This window comes from Dunckerocampus dactyliophorus, chromosome 7 (genome assembly GCF_027744805.1).
Source record: "Dunckerocampus dactyliophorus isolate RoL2022-P2 chromosome 7, RoL_Ddac_1.1, whole genome shotgun sequence".
Classification (NCBI taxonomy): domain Eukaryota; kingdom Metazoa; phylum Chordata; class Actinopteri; order Syngnathiformes; family Syngnathidae; genus Dunckerocampus; species Dunckerocampus dactyliophorus.
In genome coordinates, this window is record NC_072825.1 from 22503385 (window position 1) to 22526319 (window position 22935).

At 39.8% G+C, this 22935-nt stretch overlaps 1 protein-coding gene across 1 annotated transcript in view; it reads right to left on the bottom strand.

The window, feature by feature from the left end:
- hdac9b (histone deacetylase 9b) overlaps window positions 1-22935 on the bottom strand; it is a 61454-nt gene extending 38519 nt beyond the window's left edge. Inside the window, exons 1-2 of the mRNA XM_054781879.1 lie at window positions 22837-22935; window positions 17096-17145 (exon numbers count right to left, since the gene is read on the bottom strand). Coding sequence (XP_054637854.1) covers window position 17096 — 1 coding nt within the window. The 5' untranslated portion in view covers window positions 17097-17145; window positions 22837-22935. The remainder of the gene's footprint in view (window positions 1-17095; window positions 17146-22836) is intronic.

The window sequence follows — 22935 nt, forward strand, 5'->3', positions numbered from 1 at the left end:
GAGCTAGTTTGCTACTAGCCAACCAGGTTTGTTTACACCAAGGGTCACCAACGTGGTGCCCGTGGGCACCAGGTAGCCCCCCACGACCACATGAGGTGCCCGCAAGCCTGCTTTTCATTCAGGTGTTCAGTTAATAATGAAAGAACAATAGAAAGAAATGCATTCTGAAATACAAAATGTGAGTTGTGGACACCAGCATTTTGTTAATGTTCTGGTAAAACAAGCATATTCGCTTTGTGTGGGTTTAAAATAAGGTCTGAAAATAAATGTTACAAAAATGAGTAGGTCTTGGCCATTTACATTTTTTAAAAGTAGCTCTCACAAGGAAAAACGTTGGTGACCCCTGGTTTACACGCTTGAGAGGCGGTTTGATGAGGTCATCTTTTGCGTGCCGGCAAATACGGGAGCCCATTTTTGCAGAGCTGTTGGAAATGTGAATTTCTCTTAATATAATTATTCTCTTAATAATGTATCTATCTATGTATGCACTGTATGTGGTGGAATTAACACCGACACCACGAGTGGCTGCCTTTCAAGCAGCTCTGTTTGTATATTCAAGCACATTTTTATATGCCATGAGAGCGACGTCCGGCATCGGTGTGCTTCCCAGTCTACCCATTGATCTCAAGGCGGCCACGCCGGAGCTAAGATGAAAGTCAAGCGGCTTGCGAGGAAGTGGAGATTCAAACCTTTGGAATATTATCATAGGAAACGTGAATTCACTACATAGCAAGATCGACGAGTTGGCAAGAATGTCAAGACCATCAAATTTGTGTTTCACTGAATGGCTGAGAACCATGAGGAGTTAGCCCACTTCGGTACGGTCAGAGCGGCCAGGAACACAAGAAAGCGCAAAGGAGGTGGGCTTACACTGTATATGAACAAACTGTGGTGTCATCCTGGCCATGTGAACATTAAAATGTCCATCTACACAGCATTTTTAATATCGGTTTTCATTTTTCATTTATCAGTATGAGTTCATAATTCCTCATGCACCCCTACTTGTCATAATTAATTATATGCACGGCTCAGATCAAGGGTACCCTTTGCTGTTTTCAACTTCACTTGAGTAGTATTTGAAATAGTTGTTCTAACAATGTGTACTATCCCTATCACTCTGACGTTTATAGAGTGAGGAAGCTTACCAAACCATAAATTAAGCCTGTTCATGTTTTTATTTTGTGTTAGCACGGCTATGTTGTAAAAAAGTGTCTATATTCGGACATTCAAATGTTACATGTAAAGCATGTCTACTTTTGTTGTGAAATTAACAATATTTTCTCTGATAATTTTGTCATGATTTCTACTTAGAATTAAAGAATGATGTCTGAAATTGGTTTCTAATGTGTTTTATTCAAATATTCTCAGTGTAAAAAAAAAAAAAAACTGTCATGTAATCATAAGTGAAACGTACATAACCTTTGTGTCCGCCTGCCGATGAAAATTTTGAAGAACATAATTCCATGGAAAAACAAACCCCATGATGATTACAATGGTATATATTCATGGAATAATTACTCAACTCTGCAACTAAAGTGATTCTTTTGTGTATAAAAGAGTAAAATAAGATTATTTGAACAAAAGTCTAACACACCCAAATTTCGTGTCCGGCCCGTTATGTAGGTACACTTCGAGCTCACAGCGTAAATTGCGTATTGCTAGTAAATATTGAATTAGAAAATAAAAAGTGCCTTTTTGGGCCAAACAAAACTTGTATCCTTCCGCCGGTTATTCGCCAAATACGTGTTCAGCAGGGGAATGTGTCGTCATGTCCGCCATTTTGTGTTAGCATTATGTACGTTCAGTCACGATTTCAGAGAAGCAGTATCATTGAATTCGATGAGCAATCGGCGGTTTAACAACCATTGTCAAGTCTAAGGTAAGATTTTTCCATTTTTATATATATTGGAGAAGATCTTTATGCACTTTGAAATGATTTTTTTTGTAGGGTGAGTTACAAATTTTGTGTTCATCGAGCAGTGTAACTCATTTTGACAGCCGTAGTTTTGACCTCTCGTAGGTAGCCGTTTGTGTCCTCGTTATGTATGTGCACGAAGCGGCGAAAAAAACACAGAGTTATGTACATTACATTTAAGAAAGAGTGAACTTCGGAGGGTTGCTATGGGAAATGGAAGATGTCTCGAGCTCTGGTATGTTGGGTGTGTGTTTTGCAATGTTTGAAGTTTATGTTTATAACATTACCAAGGTCTATCCACGAGTTTGAAATTTTACCCAAAATGTAACACTTGGTCTGAGCCATGCACTTATTCATCAATTGTATTGCTCATTTTGTACAGAGCAGCCAGAGCCTCTCCTATGTTGCAATAAGTTCTGTTTCTGGGCTCGAACCGGGGTCCACAAAATGAGAATAGGGACCACTAGGCAACAAGCCAAAAGCCCGAGCAGTCAAACTGATGTCTAGTACAACCCTTAAGGTATCATGGAGTCGGTTTACCAACGTACTCTGGCACAGCTGCACCAGCTGGCATCCGTTACATAGTTATCATTACACTTTTATTTATGTGCCATCACTTGTATCCCAAAAAACACCAAAAAGCCAAGGACCACGCATAACACACTTCTAGTGTTAATGCTCTGAAATCTTTTGCAGAGGTCACAGCTGATAATGGTATGGACTCCAAGTTTTGTTGACATTTAATGCATATTTTTCAGAAAAAAAATCTAAATTGTACCACTTTTGGAAGATCATTGGAAGGTTACGTCACAATTGAAGGAGAGGGATTTAAGCAAAATCTTAATTCTTAGTGAGGTCTGAACAACGAAATGCCTTCCAAAATGGGAAAAACACTTTTCAAAGCAATTTCAAAGCATCCACGTATTGTGCACTGAACTTGAGGTCAGTTTACTTTCTAACTTTGAATAGGTCTCTGACGCTGTGCATTCATCTGCTGCCATTGGCTTTCTATAAATAGTTGCAGAGCACAAAGACACACTGGAAACAGAGGGCAGCGCTTTGTATTTTTACTGATCAATGTACTCATCTCTGTTGGAAAGCATTGATCTGTTGGATCCATGGAACCACGCTGTTGTACAACCGCCACCTACATACATTCGGCCCACTTTATACTCAATACTTTCAAGAAAAATTTCTATAATGACAGCTTTCATGAGCACAAGCTTTTGTCTTCTTAACAGAGAGCAATATGTTGGGCTCAGGTGCCAGGCTGCATGTTTGCATCAGTTGATCCATCAGTAAAGTGTACAAATAAGTCAGATGTCTCACAAACACACAAGCCAAGAGACACAAGTGGAGCTGGAATCTTGCAAAGCTTAGCTGACCTTAAAAGATTCTCTGGAGGACTCATAAAAACAAAGGCTCTCTATCGGAAGCATGTTTACAGAGCACATCCTGACCCATATCCCTGCATCACCCCTCTGAGAGCCCTGGAGATATTATCTTATGTCATGATAAAAGAAAAGTATACATGCTTTTTGTATGAATGCATATTCAGAAATAACTTGTTTGTCCTAAAAAATGCCAGCTACTGCAACAGTTTGGGCTATTTTTTGCTGTGGATAAATCTACGTCAACCCAAACCATGTTACAATATGTCACAGTTCTGTAGACAGTAACTGCAATTTGCATTTGTCAATGACCTTTAAATACACAGTTCCATTCAAGGCCTGTTTAAAACGCTGCAAGCAGGAAATCAAGTTTACCATGGGAAGGGTGTGTTGAAGCTAAATGTCCAGACCACTTCCACCTACGCCAACACTGCTTGACCGTAGACACAGGTTTTTCCTCCTTCAGAACAAGTCTCAACGGCCTTAAATGCAACAATACCTCAAAAAAATAGCTCTTCCTCTCCCCTTCCTCTCATTTTTAAGGTAGGGCTGAAGCCTCAAGAAATGTCTCTCAGTTTATCCACAACACGTGTCACAATGTTGATGACCAGACAAACAATTTGCAAGTACAGTGGAACCTTAAGGTCTGACTTGAACCAAAACAGACGCTTGACGAATCCATTTTTCCCATAAAAAATCATGTAAATCCAATTAATCTGTTCCACAATGCCAAACATTTTAACACAAAACACATTTTTATAGTTTTGTTTTGTTAGTTTTACATGCAGAAATGCATATACGAATATATAAATGATAAATGAAAGGAAAAAAATGAACATTTAAGGTTACTTTTACCTTCACTGAAGACATGATTCTTACATGACTGTTCCCAAAGACACAATGAGGTAGCGAGATCAACACAGACACCACCTTCCTGTTTTGACATCAGTTGAATTCAATAGTGTTTCTCACCTCAATAACCCATAATGGAGCCAAAGAAAGTGCTAGCATTTGATACAGAAGGGGAGAAACACTCTTGAATTCAAGAGATAACTCATGACAAAACACGAAGCTGGTGGTTGATCTCGCCACATTGTGTCTTTTGGAAATAATAGTCTTCATTGAAGGCAAAAGTGACTTAAAATTTTCATTTATCCCTTCTATTCATCATTTATATGCATCTATAATTGTTTAATGCATGTAAAACTATGATTGGGACACTATAAACACGTGCTTTCTGTTAACATTTTTCAGTCAACTGCTGATGACATCATTGACGGCCGACGCAAGTGGTTTTTCCATTGTGGAATGACATCACTGACAAGCACCTTACGCGCGCCTTCAGGATGCAGCAGTACTGTAAGTGCCTCCCGTATGACATTTCTATTAATTTTATTGTCTGATTAGCAAGAATAATGACGTCACACTTACACTAAGGACCTTACACCAGCTGTAAAAAATCATGGTGCATAATAAATGTTTCTGCATATTATATTATTGGTGACATGATGACATCGGGAAGATCTGGGTTCGAATCTCTGTTGGGCACCTCTGTGTGGAGTTTGCATGTTCTGCACGTGCGTGCGTGGGGTTTCTCCGGGTACTCTGGTTTCCTCCCACATTCCAGGTTAATTGGCAACTCTAAATTGTCTTACTATTATTGTCGATAATTGATATTATTGACAACATTTTTTGAGATTATATGACATAATAATGAGAGTACATAGCAATAAACTTACATTTCTTTACACTTTTCTTTTGAATTTAATTTAACATTGTAACTGGAATGTCAAGAGCTTTTAAATAAATTAAATAAACAACAACATAATAACTATAACACTTGGTTACACAGTTCAGGAATTGCTATTTGTGACATGTACGTTCTCTCAGGCAATTCGCACTGTCTGACTGTCAAACATTTATAACATTTCCCGAAATGTTGCATTTCTTTTGCAATATTTTGCAACACTGACTGACTGTCGGGACGACGAAGGCTTCTTTCCACCTCCGTTTTAGGTGTGCATTCATCTTGGGCGTATCCCCTTCTTCCTCGTCACTACTTTCGAACAACATATCGTTTCGTCGGTGTTCATGCGCTCACCTTATTCATGCTGTCTAAAACCAAAATATTCCCACACTGGGGCTGCGGCATTTGCCTTAGAAACAATTGCTTTTGTGCCTTCATTCATGTTAGCGTATGCTTGCTCACAAGGCTAACTTGCTGCAAGCCAAGGTAGGCCTGCCTCTACATACTGGGACAAAGCTCATAAGTAGGTGAGAGGAGGGTCCACGCTCTCCATTCATTCTACTGTAGCATCAACGTGCACAGACAGCTGCAGAGTGAACCCTCTTGTCATTCAGCCCGAAAGAAAGACGAGGAAAACAAACACGCATGCATGCACATGCATTTATTGATTTAATCGAGGCCAGCAAAAATTATCAAAATGTTTTTTTTGTTATCGTTCGATTAATCGATTTATCGATTATTGTGACAGGCCTGTGAAGATGCCTTTGTATTGTAAGTTCTCACTACAAATTACTGATCATGTCAGACAAAGGTTCACTTTAGTGGAAATAAAGAGTCATTAAAGCAAAAAAACCTGGGGGAAAAATAGACACAGTGAAGCCGGGCGCTTCAAAAATACAAAGTATGGCGATTCCTACCTTTAAAGTTAGCTAAATAGGCCATACATTTTTATGTGCTGTCAAATATAACGGAGAATCCTTAGGAAAGCTCCAATTTGTAATCCAACGATCAGGATGTTTGCATTGGTGGCTGTGAAATCATCCATCCATTTTCTATACCGCTTCTCCTCATTAGGGTCGCGGGGGTATGCTGGAGCCTATCCCAGCTGACTTTGGGCGACAGGTGGGGTACACCCTGGACTGGTCGCCAGCCAGGGCATATATAGACAAACAACCATTCACACTCACATTCATACTTATGGACAATTTAGAGTCACCATTTAACCTAACATGCATGTTTTTGGAATGTGGGAGGAAACCGGAGTACCCGGAGAAAACACACACACGGGGAGAACAAACTCCACACAGAAATGCCCAACGGAGATTCGAACCCAGGTCTTCCCGATCTCCAGGCTGTTCCTGTATTGGCCAACGTGCTAACCGCTAGACCACCGTGCGGCACTGTGAAATCATGTTCCTCCAAAAAAAAAAATATAAAGGCCCACGTATTTATTGCTTAATTCTGAAACACAGACAACAACAAATATTATCCGATAACAATACAGTGAATTTGAGCCAATATGAGTATGAGACATAACATGGAAGTTGAACCAATGACACATTTTTTTTTGCTTTACAAAGAGGGTGAAAGTAGGTTTTGGAAACAGGTGGGCCCGCCAATCCTTTCACACCTCTCTGGCCGCAGAGAACCTTACGACCCTTCTACTCTTAGATATCCAGCCAGTGTGTCCAATCCCTGTGTAATTCTTGGATCAGTTTGTTCTGCACATTTCACTCAAAGTAGGGAGGGGCAGCAGCCACGACCTCCCGCTGGTCCAGAAGTCACGGGACGTACCGATGGAAGTGAGGTTTTCCCGTGGATGAAAGGTAACAACAAAGACATTTTTGGCATGACAGTGAATAGAGGTGCGGGCCCCGGAGGCTGATGGGATGACAGGGTGTGAAGGCTAATGTGCATGGGCAGTTTGAGGTTGGTCTGTTTTGGCCATCAAGGCAGCCCCACCCCTATACTCTGAGGCGGCGATCTGCCCACACATCAGGCATACCAAGGATTCTGAAGCACCGCTAATTTATCACCTTCAATGATATCACCATGTAGACTGGATTGAGCAGGAGCCAGTTAACTCTCATGTAGCAGATGAGGACATGGGCAAGATTCACAAAAGAAAACTGCAAAAAATATTAGTGGAAATTGTGCAAAGAATTGTAATTGCTTTACTGACAACACAAATTAAAGCAGCAATAAGACAGACAGAGGTTATTCGACCAAATTTTAGAGAGACTATGTGTCACGTTCTGCAGGACAGGAGCCTGTTCTTTTGTGAGTCCCTGCACTTGTGCAATTAAAATACTTTTATTTGCACTCCACCGCCTTTTCTCTGCATTCTGAAGGCCAAGCTTCCGACAGATCAGTCCAAACGTGACACTAGGTTTCTGAAGTTGTACAAAACCTAATTTCAGTGGGCATCAAAGGATTGCGTCTGTGTGTGCTTTGCTTTTTCTTTGGCTTTTTTTGAAACTTTTGTTTCGAAAATAAGATCACCATCGACGGGTTGACAAGACAAGAAGAATGAGAGAAGAAAGAATACATGTATGACTCAAGAAACACTCTTTATCACTACTTATCATGTTTTACGTTTTGCTATAGACCATGCTTAACTTATTTTTACACTTGCATGACATTGTCTGTACTGTTACTGAAGGTTTTATGATGCGGACAGTTTAACCCTGCAACAGATTATTTATTATTTCCTACGGGAAAATATGAAGTCTGAACATATTTAAGGTCAACAAAGATCTTTACAAATTCCACTATACTTTTAAAACAAAAGTAAAGTAGACAAAGTAGAAATGAACAATGCAGAAGTTGAGTATCTAGTAGGGGTGTCACGAGAAACCCAACTCACGAGACGAGACGGTACACAAGGTTAGGTCCACGAGAACAAGACGACACAATATTTTAACATTAATTTTAAGAAAAGTACAATGAAAAAATATGCCAATGTTGTATTTAACCGAGTCATTAAACAATAAAGGTATGTTTTGAAATGGCTATTGTCCCACAAAATGACGCTCAGCCGCACGGTAGCTTAGTGGTTAGCATGTTGGCCACACAGTCAAGAGATCAGGAAAATCTGGGTTCAAATCTCCGTTAGGGTCAGCTGGGATAGGCTCCAGTATACCCCCGCGAGCCTAGTGAGGATAAGCAGCATAGAAGATGGATGGAGAAGATTGGTTCAGTTGTACTTTTTTTGGTAAGTTGAATTTAAGACTATTTTTAATGCCAAGGTACATTCAGTGGCTTGGCTTTTTCAACTTCTAACGACATCGCTGTCAGTAAATACTGCTAACATATATAATATTTACCACTGTGACTTACAAGTCAACTATGCACCACACGACTTTAGGAACTTGTCAAAACTTGTCAGCATTATAAGATGATAATTTTAGTATATGGCAAGATTTGCACAAGCACTCCACACATATAACTGTAAAATCGTAACATACGAGGTGTTGTTTTAAGTTCACAGTTTGCAGTGCTTGAAGCCTTGCATCTCTTGTTCATTCATCCATGTAACAGGCCTCTCCAAGAACTGACTGACTCATTGTTGAACATTTGGACAGGAAGTGGAAACAAATTGATGTCCAGTATATCCAATCAGAAAGCCTGGCGCCAACTCAAACAATAAAAGGGTTAAACCCATCATCAGCTATACCTAACGCATACACGGCAGCCTGCTCCTTTACGAATTAACAGCCGCAGCCACAACTCTACGTAGCGAGAACAGAGCTGACTTTTTCACCCAGCAGGCGGTGCTGGAAGAGAATGTGAGATTAAAAATGATTTGAATATTTATGAGTGTCGCCATGGTGTTGATTTAAGGAGAGCAGTAGCCAAGATGAACAAAGCAGAATAAAGGCGTGAATGTGACTCAATTTCTTTTTTTATCAAATACACTTAGATTTTAGTCTGCATGTTTTAGGTTCAGTTCAATGCCACAAGTTGCATTAATTTGCATTGAAGATAAAATAGACTTGGTAATAATGCAAGCATTCGGTGAGCAGAACACTTTCTGTCATTTTAGCCGCCAACAGATTTTTGACATCTCATATTAATATGTTGCACCTCTGCCAACACATTCAGTCTCTCAACTTCAGACCACAGCACGATGTCTACCCAAAGAATGAGAGCATGAACACAACCAGCCTGGTATGTCACCCCATGTCATAACTAGGGAATATCATCATTCATTGCCTGCATCGCAATACAGTAATTCTGTGACGAATGATACAAGACAAAGGAAAACATTTATCATGTTGATGTATATGGAAACATCTTTTGCAGTTTTTACTACGTGAAGATAGTATGTAGTCGGGGTGTCAACAAGATCGTGGCACGAGATCTCGTGAGATTAAAAAAGTGTACTCGCAGGAACAAGTCAGTCGAAAGTCTATTAGACTGTGAACTATGGCATCGTTACTGTGAATGATAATACATGTAATATGTAAATGGAAACCACCCACTAAGTGCTTTACGCACACTATAAACCTTGCAATCCATTCGACCTCTGTGTTCCCAGCATCACTCGTTCATCACGTATGTCTGTTTTTTCCATCAGAGTTCAACAGCTGCCGTGGTATTAACATCCAAGCAGAAGCTGTGGTAAGTCTACATTTGATCAATAACAATAACATGATAATAATAATATAATAACACAGGCTACTCAACTCAACTCTGAACCCCCTGATGTGCTCCCCTATACTGTATTAGGTAATACTAGAGGTGTCATGAGACCCGAGATCTTGCAAGATTAAAACATGACGAGATTTCTTGTTTGAAAAAAAGCTGTCTTGCCAGAACAGGGCAGCCAGAAGCCAATCACACTGTGAACTATGGCATCACTTCTGTGAATGATATTGCAATACTTTATACGTTGTAATATGAACGTGGCAGTGCATGAGGCAGAATTGGATCCGCACCTTAATCCTTGAAGTGCCAAAGTCCCAAAATTGTGAGAAGCAACACTGCTGAATTTAACGGTGTTTCTATGGAAAGTTTATAATTTTATAGACTTAGAAGCCCCTTGTGCGTGTGGCAGCAAGTCAGCTCGCCATGAGAGTCCACATGCAGCATACACAGCATAGACAGATAGATAGATACTTTATATCTATCTATGTAATACAGTAATAGCAGTAATAATAGCCATTGAGGCAGCAGTGGTGTTCAAGATCCTGCTGTAAATGATGGCTGAGGAAGAGTATCACAAGTGGATCAGACATTTTGATGAGCCTGTTGATGAGCTGGTATTGTAGAGATAGCGATCTGGCAAATTCTAAGTCTGGTGACGTCATAATATGCACATTAGTAAATTTACACCCATCACAAACTTTGGGTCATACTGATGATTTTTCCAATTTACAGTATGCCTTTATCTCAAACCAGTTTCAAGCTACAACCTTTTGGAATAGTAATGTCAAAACTTAAAAAAACTCTGGCACATAAAGATTTAAGTGCTTTATGCACACTTTAAAACTTGCAACCCAAGCTACCTATTGTTGTCAGCCTTAGCAAGTGATATGTGGCTGTTTTTTTCCGTTGGAGTTGAACAGCTGCGGCGCCAATATCCAAGCAGAAGCTGTAGTAATTCTACATTTGATCAAAGTTACTTAAGATTTGTCCGATCCAAAACACGTAGATGTCCGGACTTGTCTCAAAAATGTTGACAATAATATAGTTTAACATCAATTTGTGGGACAATAAACGTTTCAAAACACACCTGCATTGTTTTGTGACTCGGTTAAATAAAAAGGTTTGTACTTAAAAGTAATGTAAAAATCTGGTCTCTTTCTTGAGAACCCAATCTTGTGCATCATCTCGTCTCGTGACACGCCTAGGTAATACTATTAGTAATAATAATATAATAATAACACGGGCTACTGTTGTGGCTGTAATCCAGATAAAACTCAGGAATAAACCCCCAATGTCATTTCCAGTTCACACGTCCGGAACACATTTATTGCAACACACACAAGCATGAGTCTTATTTATGTCTTAAATGGCTTATTTTCTCTGATTATGTCTACTACAGTGGTTTACAAACTTTTCACAGTCACGTACCCCTTCAGACATTTGACTTACCCCTAATGCTTCACACTTTAAAAAAACAAACATTTTTTACATTTAATTACTTTGAAATATTAAACATGATTAATTGGTTAATTCATTTTATAGTAAGTAATTCTAGTTTAAAAATTTGTATTGTGCATGGTAAAATTTTGATAAAAGTTTTACATGAACACTGATACATGGATAAGATGTCACTTTCTCTTGGAGATGACTACAGTATTTCAGTATTCGTCCTACATATCTTTTATTTCAGTCGGGTGTTGGGATCCTTCCCTTTGAATGGGTTGAACTGCAGCTTCACTTTTGTCCACTTGCAAATGGCATGACTTAAATCTGCATATTAATTTGATACCAAATTGAAAGGGAAAGTTTAACAAACATGATAAAGCAGTATCCAAAGTACAAAAATACACACAATCAGCGCTAAAGCCTCATTTTCAGGGGAATCTCCAGTCTCTCATCCTGACACGCACATACATTGACAGGTTTTCACAGTGCAGGGATTGAAACACCAATATAAATTCAAGATTAAACACTCTTAATACACAACATAATCATCAAACTTACCTACTGATTCATATAACTCACACAGAGCAATGAAGAACTTATTGCCGTGTCTCCTTCCTTCTTTCTGCTTTGACGGTGCGCTCTATGTTATGAGGCGTTCAGGTGCGTTAATTATTTTTCATTTTTATTCACGTACCCTCAATGACAATTGGCGTACCCTTGGGGGTACGCATACCCCACTTTGGGAACATAGGGTCTACTATATTGGGTAATGCGAATGTAAAGGTGACTATATGGGTGTTATTTCATGTCTAGAGGGCTGTAATATTGTGAAAAAACATATTTAGAAGATACTAAATAGGTTTTCTATGCTTACAAAAGCATTCCACTTATGAAGAAGAAATCCTTCTTCGCAGAAATTCACTTATCACGGTCAGGTCTGGAACCAATTAATCGCAATAAATGAGGGAGGGATTACTGTAATGTTAAAATATCGTCTCGTCTTGTTCTCGTGAATCCAATATCGCGTATCCTCTCGTCCCGTGAGCGGAGTATCGTGACACTCTTAGTATGCGCTGTTCCTATGGTTACTTTGCAGATACTCCATCCACTGTGTTTCTTGTTGTGTGCATATAATTGCTACTTCATGCTGTCATCTAAGCCTGCACTGCACAGACAAAGAGAACATAACAAAAAAGCCTTCGTGGAGCAGAGACCAGCACCGTCCTCTGGGCATCAACAACACCCCGCCTCCTTTCAAAACTCACTGACCCAAACCCATTTTTTCCAGTCTAAGAGAAATGTCAAGACCAGACCTAGAACTTGTCTCTTGCAAAGGGAACATAGCAGCCAAATATAGCCCGGTCTCTACACTGCTTCACATCCACAAGGCTCTACGGGGCTCTGCAAGCGATGCTTAACTTTGGCTGTCTGCCATGTAGTCACTTACTATCAAGCATCATAACTAAACAAAATAAATCATCACTGAGCAGTGGAGCAAAAACTAACCTAATGCAGTGGGATGAGAAATACATGTACAGCAAGAGCCAAAAATAGAAGAGAAATGCACCATATTTAATAGAAGCAGCCTGTTCCAAACTTAGGGGTCTTGACCCAAGTCCATTTTTATTGGGTCACAGTCAACATAAAATGCTGTAACAAACTTTATTGGTCATCAAGCAGGCACACAACTTCCTTCCTGCTTTGTTGTGATGAAATGAATCATATGCTCATGTCTTGTGTAAAAGACTGCGCGCGTATGTGTAGTCTAAATAAACAAAAAGACAAAGAAAAACAATAAGTGGATATTCGTGTCGCTAAGACTCAAAGTAATTCACTCTTGAAGTAAAACATCATCATTAAACTCATTTATTCGTTCATATAAAGCACAACGATGAACAAACTGGCACTGTTCTCTCCGTGGAGGCCTGGCGCTGGTCACATGATAATGTGTTCTTCTTAATGCAGAATTACAATTTACTGCTTTTATTTATGCTTAGAAATCCCAGAAAATACTCAAAACATGTGAATTCAACTTCAATTAAGTGGTGTCTTAACCCCACATTGTTCATAATAACACGGTTAAAGTGTGATTCGCATGTTCCGCTGTTAAAGAGACGCCACAATTTTGTCTCAGCTTGCGTGCATTCTCTGATTAGCGTACAATATGAATTACAATACACAGTGTGAGTCCGACTGTGTTCTTAATGCATTGTTTATCACAAAACACCATTCCTCGTTAGCGTCCTATTTGCCAGCTAAACAAAATGGCAACCGGAACCAGAAGTTATGTTGCCCGTCTATGATGTCATCAGCAGTTGACTCAAAAATGTAAACACGTAACATATTTTTGTAGTTTCACAATTATAGTTTTACATGCATAAAACAATTCTAAATGCATATCAATGATGACTGAAAGAGTGAAATGAACATTTAAGGTTACTTTGATCTTCACTGAAGACATGACTGTTGAAATACACGATGTGGCATTAGAGTCGGACCTTCTGGAACAAAATAATGACACTAACTAAGTTTCCATTACTAATATATGTTTCGTCTTTTATGTTTGCACACTGTCTTGGTCTTAGTACGTCAATTTTTGTTGTATACATAAAGTCTCATCTGATTCCGATTCTAACTATCACTTACTTCACTTGCTTATTTTTTAAAACGATATTACAATAGCACACCTGCACTGTGCACACACGCACTCCTACAAGTGTGAATTTCGATTGGCATCAATCACTTTGTCACACGTTCCCGCATAAAAAAAACACACCCAGGCATTCTTATTCTCCATTGTTACTGCAGTTTCTACAGCGTGGCATGAAGGCTGCCTTCACACTGTCACGGTCAGTCAAGGATGGCCCACATAAACAGGAAATAAATCCACAGCGAGAACATGTAATTCATCACCTTAGCTGTGAAAAAAAATAATCAAAATATATTGTAGTTCCTGCACTTGTGTAAACAAGCTCCCACTTCTTTTGCTGTCTATAAAGTCTTACTGTGCTTCATCTATAGTGTATTTTAGCAAACACAAGTCTGTCTGTTGCCAACTTTAAGATTATAATAATAGTGAAGATGCAGCGCACAGCGGGGATGTCACCATCACGCTGCGTCTGTGAATTCTGCTTGGCGATTCTATGCTAACTTATCAGGTCCGGTGAATAATTCGCAGATGCCTGCCAAGATTTGTTCTATCAAAAAACATTTTGTCTAATTAGCACATTCATTGGTACTAGGAAATTATGTGTCAGGCTAAGTGGAGGGTGCTGTTAAAATGACTCTCTCTCCCCCCGACACAGCTCAGATGGTACCTGCCCCCTCAAGCCATCTGAGCTTTGCAGACATCTGTGAGCATTAACCTGCCAAGAACAAGTCTAATGTAAAAATATTAAACATTCTGAAATGGAAAGACAGGCTGAGGGGGTCATTCTGTGGGACTGCGGAAAGCTTTCATGTAAGTATGAGTGCTGTTTTTCTAGTGTCAATGTCAAAGTGGAACTGTGTACACTGGAGGGGCTGTGCTGCTGCTGTTTTTCAATTACCTGGCATAAAGAGAATTGGAACGCTGACACCACTCCACATCTTCGGAAAGAGTGCTCTCGTGACCACAAGAGCCATTTCTAACCAAACACACTCTTAAATGAGCTAGGTGGAGTGACAGCGTTCCCAGCAAAACAACCCAAGCAGACTAACATGATAAAAATGGAATAGCAGGCCAACTAACTCTTATTACAATGCAGTGTTCCCTATACAGTCTGCCCTCGTTTATCACGGTTCATTTCCCCAAAAATAGGATTCAATATTAATAAATGGAATATTTTCTACCGTATATTCCGGTGTACTTTTTTCTTAAATTTTGAACCCGGCAGCTTATACAGTGGTGCGACTAATTAATGGCTAAATTCTAATCTCGTGACATCTCCTTTACTTCAAAACTACTACTAATTGTTTAAATACCATTTGAAATTGCAGGTCATTACATATGTCAGTATAACAATATAGCAGTGTCATCTTACAATAACGGTGTCATCTTACAAACAACACTAAACTAATCAAACGGTAACTTGACACTCAAAAGGTATACCTGATAAATATACAAACATGTACCAATACGAGTGGGGAATATTTTTTTCCCATGATACTTTGCACTGGGGCTCTGGGCTCCGGGTTCCGGGCTCCTCTGGCTGCCTCTGGTGGACAGAGACAACATTTCACCGCCATCCACCATTTTCTATGCTGTTTGTCCTCCAATTAAATGCTTTGCTCAAACGAAATGCATTATGGGAAAACTTTAAAATGTTGGGATTTTTTTTTGTTTTAAACTTGTATTGGTACATGTTTGTATATTTACCAGGCACACCTTTTGAGTATTAAGTTGCTGTGTGATGAGTTTAGTGTTATTTGTAAGATGACACCGTGAGTCAGACTGTTATATTGTTATACTGTTATACTGTACATGTATATACTGACCTGCTACTATTTCCAATGGGTTGACAAGCTTGTTTTGAGTGTCAAATAAAGAGCTGCCTGGTCCTCACAGACTCGTGTGCGCCACAATATGCCATTATATGACATGGACAAGTGTGACTTATACACCGGTGCGACTTATATATGCACAAATCTGTTTTTTCCTCTAAATTTAGTGGGTGCAGCTTATACAATGGAATTTACTGTAATAATGGGCCATAGTCAACCATGAGACAGTGATCATTTATTAATTAATACATTTTTGAAAAAACGCATTATAACAAAAATACCAAAATACCACAAATAGATAAACCACAAATAGATAAACACATTGTGACTGGACTGTCTGTGAATATAGCTTGTTGTTCCAACTCCATACAGCAGGTGCGTATCGTAACTTTGCTTCTTAACACACCTCATAAGCACCTGGTCTGCCAGAGAATAAGAACACTCAGCAGGAGGGATCAGTGTTGCCAGCTATTTAGCGAGTAATCAGGGCCCTTTAGATTGTGTTTTTCAAAAACGTGAATAGTGACAAATTTTGCGACTTTTTCTGGTCTTATTGGACACTTTTGGAGACTCTAACAAGCCTCAACGAGCAGTCGGTCCTGCTGCCTCCCACCCCCAACCAGCAACAAATCTAGTGAGACTTTTGAAAACTCTGATATGAAAACATGTACCATACCCCAGCGACCCTAGTGAGGATAAGTAGCATAGAACGTGGATGGCTGGAAAGCATGTACCGCTCTTCTCAACTAGCACCATGTGCTGCTCTGGGACCACTTCCCATCTAAAAGAACTCACAGGCGGCTCAGTCTTGTTTGTGAAATAAAAAAGATAATCAAAAGAAGTAAAAGAAGAAATTCAATTTGTAGTTCTTAATAATAGTTCATGTTTTTTACTCCGATCAGTCCAGGGTGTACCCCGCCTCTCGCCCAAAGTCAGCTGGGATAGGCTCCAGCATACCCCCGCAACCCTAGTGAGGACAAGCGGCATAGAAAATGGATGGATGGATGTTTTTTACTCACTTTTTGTCTCTCACAACGTTATTCCTCTCTGCAACGGCATCCATTACAACACATACAAATGCACCATGGCCAATTATGCAAATTGGCTGCAAATAGATTGCAGTCCTGTGAGAAACAGTCCAATATCACCACTTCTATATATACTGTAACTACTACATTGGGTAATACACTTGCGTAATACAAGTGTAAAGGTGACTATAGGGGTGTTATTTCATGGGTAGAGGGCTCTAACAATGTTAAAACCCCTATTTAGAAGATCGTAAACATGTTCTACGCCATCATTACAAAAATATTACATGGATTACTGTACATTCCGGACCATCTCCAAAATTCAGTGTATTGTAATTTCGGTAATGGTCTCTAAATCTGTATGTTAGTCTTGATGAAATACTGTTCACAAACACATACTGTACAAGCAATCACACAAAGAAAAAAAGGGACTTACTATTCTTTGGTTTAATTCTGCAGTCCTCACTTTTCACAGGTCTGTTGCATCTGTTGGGAAACAAATGAGGAAAAAGTCCAAATAGACCAACAGTATGAAAGGAAGCATGCAATAATTTGGTAAATGTACAAACTTAATATTCACAATGGAAGCTCTAATCTCAGCTGTCCCTTAGGCTACATATATTTTTGTGGAAAATACACCTCTACAATCACATAAACCTTCATTGTTCGAACCGCCGACATCAGGACGTCACCAGAGACGTCAGCATATTACGCAAGACCTCAGCATGTCTCAGATAAGTAAGCATCAAAGGACTGACTTTATGTACGCGCCTTGCTTTTTCTTTGGCTGTATAGTGGCACTGATTTCCAAAAGAAGCCTCATCAAGAAGTGTTAAGAGACGAAGGTGAAAAGAGAAGATATGTACTGGTAAGCAAACTCATGTTCAATGCAGTAAGGCTCCAGAGGTGTCCAGGTGACCATTTTAAGACGTTGCATTATACAAGTATTATACAACAACTTAAGAATTTACTGTACATCTTAATATTAACATTAATTCACTTCTGTTTACATGTGCTAGTCACAGATCCTCTATATCAACAGTTCTTGAATTTTTTACACCAAGCATTACCTGCAAAAACATTTTGTTTTGCAAGTACCGTTTTTGCAAGTACGTTTTTGCTACCTCTGCTTGTCCTAGCAAAGGAACATTTTATTTGAATTCAGTTTTAGCAAATCTTTAGTTAGAAAATACACATACAATAATTTCAAATGTACAGTATACGTTTAATATAATTGCTTTCTGATTTTTCAAAAAGCTCTGTTGTTTCAGAAGCACCAGTGGTACTCGCAGTGTTTCCCATACATTCATTTGGCCCACCACAAACAAATTTCGGACTGCCACAAATAGATTTGACAGTACCCGTTTGCCCTCGCACATAAACACATCGTTATGGAAACGTCTGTGAATGTTGCTCCATCTCCGTATAGTAGATGACATTGTAACGATGCTTCTTAACACACCTGGTCTGCGAAAGAATAAGATCAGTGTTGCCAACTTAGCAACATTATCTCTATGTTAAGACAGCATTGAGACTCATGTAGATTCTGCTTTTTTTTAAATGACTAGTGACAAATTTTCAATCAAACAATTTCAATCTTATTGGAGACTTTTGGGCTACGTTCACACTTCAGGGTATCATGCCCAATTCGGATGTTTTTTGTTGAAATCAGATTTTATGTGGTCATATTACCAAAAAAATGCGACTTGTCGATGTGAGCGCAAAGCGCCTAGGAAGTGCCTTGCATGCGCAAAAGCACAACGTCACACGCATTTACGTATGTTTACGGAAGTAAAGATTGCTGCAGTGTGTGTGCCCTCCTTGGTGCGTTTGTGGCAATTTCAAGGATTTTGTGCGACGGGAGTCAATATTTTCTTAACCAAATGATCCTGCGTAGCATATTACGAAGAATGCGGGCAAGAATTTTGGCTATGGCAGTTTGTGTGACGTCTGTTCCGAGGAACGCATGGGTGGCAGTAACAGTGAGCCGCTTCACTGACACTTAAAAAATAATTTGCGGATGACAAGAAGAGCTTTTGCCTACATCGGTGAGTACTTTTATCCAAGTCTCGGTAAACACAGCAATATACGCCTTTATGTGACGTATAAGGTCGGATGTATGTGACCTGTCCGTTCATACTGCAGTAGCATCGCATACACATCGGATTTATACCTACATACGAATGAGGCCTGAGTTGGATTTGAAAAAAACGGAATTGTGCTGTTCACACTGACATGAAAATAATCAGACACCGATCACATATGAGCAAAAAAATTGGAATTGACCTGCAGTGTGAACATAGCCTTGGAGACTCTAACATGAAATCATGTATCGCTCCCATTTTCCCATTTGTATTTGTCGACCTAACATCTCAGAGTGTTGACTGTCGGGACGAAGGCTCTGCATCTTGATGTGTAGTTTTTTTCCCCAGATGGGATAACTGTGTCGTGTCCATCCATCCAGCCATCTGTTTTCCTATCCTCATTATGCTGGAGCGTATCCCTGCTGACTTTGGGTGAGAGGTGGGGTGTAGCCTGGGCTGGTCGCCAGCCAATCGCAGGGCACATATAGACAAACAACCATTTACACTCACATTCATACCTATGGACAATTTAGAGTCACCAATTAACCTAACATGCATGTTTTTGGAATGTGGGAGGAAACCGGAGTACCCGGAGAAAACCCACGCACACACGGGGAGAACATACAAACTCCACACAGAAATGCCCAAGCGGAGATTTGAACCCAGGTCATGATTCGATTCGATTTCGATATATCCCAATACTTAAGTGCAAGACAATTATTGCAATTTTTTAAAATATATGATTCTGGAAACAACTAATGACTAAACTAGTACACATTCTAAAGAAAATTGGTATGACACTGTATTTACAACTGTATTTAACAAGTTGCAGACTGTGTTTTAGCTTTCAATGTTGGGAGCATTGTCAGTAACTACCAGAGGATTTTTTGCACTTACGCCCCAATCATCCACAACTTCATGCAGCAAAGCTGCAATATTCTCTCCCGTGTGACTGTCATACATTGGACCTGCTTGAAACACATGAGAACGCATCTTCCACATGTCGTCGATGTGATGCGCTGTTACTGTTATGTACAATAAGACTCGGTGGCCCTGGAATTCCAGGCATCACATGTTAATGCAACTTGCTCCGCAAAATGAAGACCATCCAGCACATCGTTTTTTACTTCTTTGTACAATCAAGGGAAAGCAACGTCAGTGAAGTGTTGGCGGGACGGTATGGAATAACGGGGCTCTAAAATGTTCATCATGTAACGAAACCCATCACCTTCCACCGAGCTCAGAGGGCGCATGTCTTTGCACATATAGTAGGTCACTGAGTGTGTTATTTTGGTGGCACGTGGTGAGCTTGAAGACAGTTTGGCTAAATTAGCTTGTTCAATAGTTAGTTGAGATGAGTCGCTTGTTTTCCCTTTACCTCCACTTCGTTGCGATATCTGGCAACATGTGCACGGAGGTTCGCGGTGTTCCTGCAGTATTTGATTCTCACGTAACACATTTTGCAGATGGCCTTGCTTTTGTCATAATCTGGGCCCCCGTCTGTGGTGCTGTAAAAGCCAAAATGAGTCCAAATTGCAGATTTATAAATGTGCTTCGGAGCATCTCAGAATTCCCTCTTCTTGTTGAAACTTTAGCTGTTCTCCAAACACCCCGCGAGAATATAGTGTAAAGATGCCGCCCTGGAATAACTCTCGCGAGATGCTATTATTACTCTGCCAGCTAGTGAGTGGGAGTGTAAGTGCAGGACAAAAGACACTGCAATGAATACAGTAGCTCAATATATATATGAAAACATCGATTTTAACATCTTTTGAATCGATATGAGAATCGTGCGATGTAATATCGAGATATATCGCCGAACCAATTATTTTAAACACCCCTACTAACCACCGTGCAGCTCATCTTTTTTCCCTCCTTATTTAATTTCAACTACATTACCTTGCATTGCTCCTCACGAGGCTACGCTTCTGCACGCTAGCAACCCCGCCTCCACCCAACAAGACAACAAGACTGTATGACTGACAAGAGGGCTCACTCCGTTCATGCCGTTGTTTTTAACGTTCTAAGGTGCTGGAACCAATGCACAGACGAGGAAAACAGACATGCATGCACATGGCAATATATCAGGGCCTGCAAAATTATCAAGTGAATTTTCATTTATTGTTTATTTATTTATTATCGTCCCAGGCCTGTGAGTCAAAACTGAATGAGAAATCTTGTCACTTTTTAATCTCGCGAGATCTCGTGGCAGATGCCTTATTGTTAATTATGCACATTAGACGATGACATTATCCACACCCACACCCCCCAACCCGCTACCACAAATAGATTGCAGTCCTGTGGGAAACGCTGGCCCGTACCACTGTTTGAGAATCCATGATCTGTACTGGCCAAAGATCCTCTGTATAACAGGACCCTGCTGCTGCTTTTAAGGACCTGCAGGAAAATACAAGTCAAAGATCCTCTACGTAATGGAGCATTCTGAAGTTTTTAAGGACGTGTTGCAAAACCAAAAGAGCTTCTATATGACAGGCACTCTGGCTCTAGTAGTATGGCATTTAAGAATGTTCAACTGTTACTTACAACATTGCCTCCATGAAGAGTTTATGACGGTTTTGACACTGGAACCAATCATAAGGAATGGAATTTTATCCTCATAGTTGTTTTATTTTACGTGCTGCAAAGGACGTCTGTGATCAAGACTGTAACTGGAAATGGAACTGATTGTTCAAAGAAAAAAAGCACGTCATGTGTAGTCTGTGACCCGAGGCGATGCAGTGGTTTTGAATCATCCCTTTCACTCCATGGACGATGAATGAAGTCATACCTTCGTAAGCAACTATCTACATTTATGTCGGTTAATTGATTCCAGACTGACCGTGAATTTCCGCAAAGTAGGATTCCTTATATATACAGTAAATGAAATATTTTCAAAGCTACAGCATAGACAACCTGTTTACGATCTTCTAATTACAGGTTTTAACATTATTGGAGCCCTCTAGACGTGAAATAACTAGCCGTAAAGACAGCTTTACACTTGTATTAGCCAATATAGTAGATGATAACAGTAAATCAGCCGTGTAAAACATAAATAAGACTCATATTCGTGTGTGTTACTGTAAATGTGTTCCCGTGGCGTTGACAGGAAGTGACGTTGGGGGTTCAGAGTTGAGTTTTACCTTTGTGTGGGTTACAGCTGCAACAGTAACTCATGTCAGGGATTATTGTGCCTGTTGTGAGATAATTCAAACCTGCGATCAAGGCTGACGCTTGCATCTCACCGAACATTACTGACTTCTAGTGACCAGTGTAGAATACTACATATTATCACGTCTTTGAATGCATCTTCCGCATGCCTTATATTTGTATTTTATTTATTTACCCATTTTTTATGCTTGAAAATGCTTAAATTAGACATAAGAGGTGCCTGTGAAAAACATAGGTGTTTTTCAGGGTTGTGTGAGATTTTGGCATTTTCAGCATGTCTCTGTTTGCATTTTTTTTTAATCATGCGGCGTTTTTAATATGGTGCACTTTCTCGTTGTATTTGTTTTATGATGTGGCAGTATTTGGCTTTGGATCATTTCTGTGTTGCACGCCGCCCTTGCCTGCCATATTCGCCCTTGGTATCAATACTATCGACATTTGGATCGAACCTCCCTCCCCTAACTCATACAGCTTTTAAGCTAACTGCTATCTGTAAATCATTAGGTTGTCATACTTGTTTATATATGATGAGGATAATGACAATAACAATTGATAGTTTTTCATCATCCTGTACACTCTGTTGTCTCTTAACCGCAGTACATTTAAATATTTGGACTTCACCACGCAACAAGAGAGGAGGAAATGTTTCTTGGCTAGCTTTAAAGCAGGGTCTGACCGGTTTGATGGCTGTGTTAAAATTAGAAGACGTGTAGGAGGCAAGCTGTGTCTCCGCCACGATGACGACCAAACTATAAATAGTTGAATATTTCAATGACAAAAATGACGACCACTGGCTGTTCGTATCCTCTGCATGGGGCCAGAGGGTTACATTTAAAAGTAGAAAAACAACATAAAACATTACTATGATGTGCATCGCGTATAAAGTGTAAAAAGATGTGGGAAAAATCGCCTTCCAATTACTTACCATTTGTAGATGCCGTGGTCGTTGCTTGATGCTCGAACTGAAGTATTTGCTTGTTTTACATCCGCTTGCTGTCTTTTTAGCAATAACATCTGCATCTAG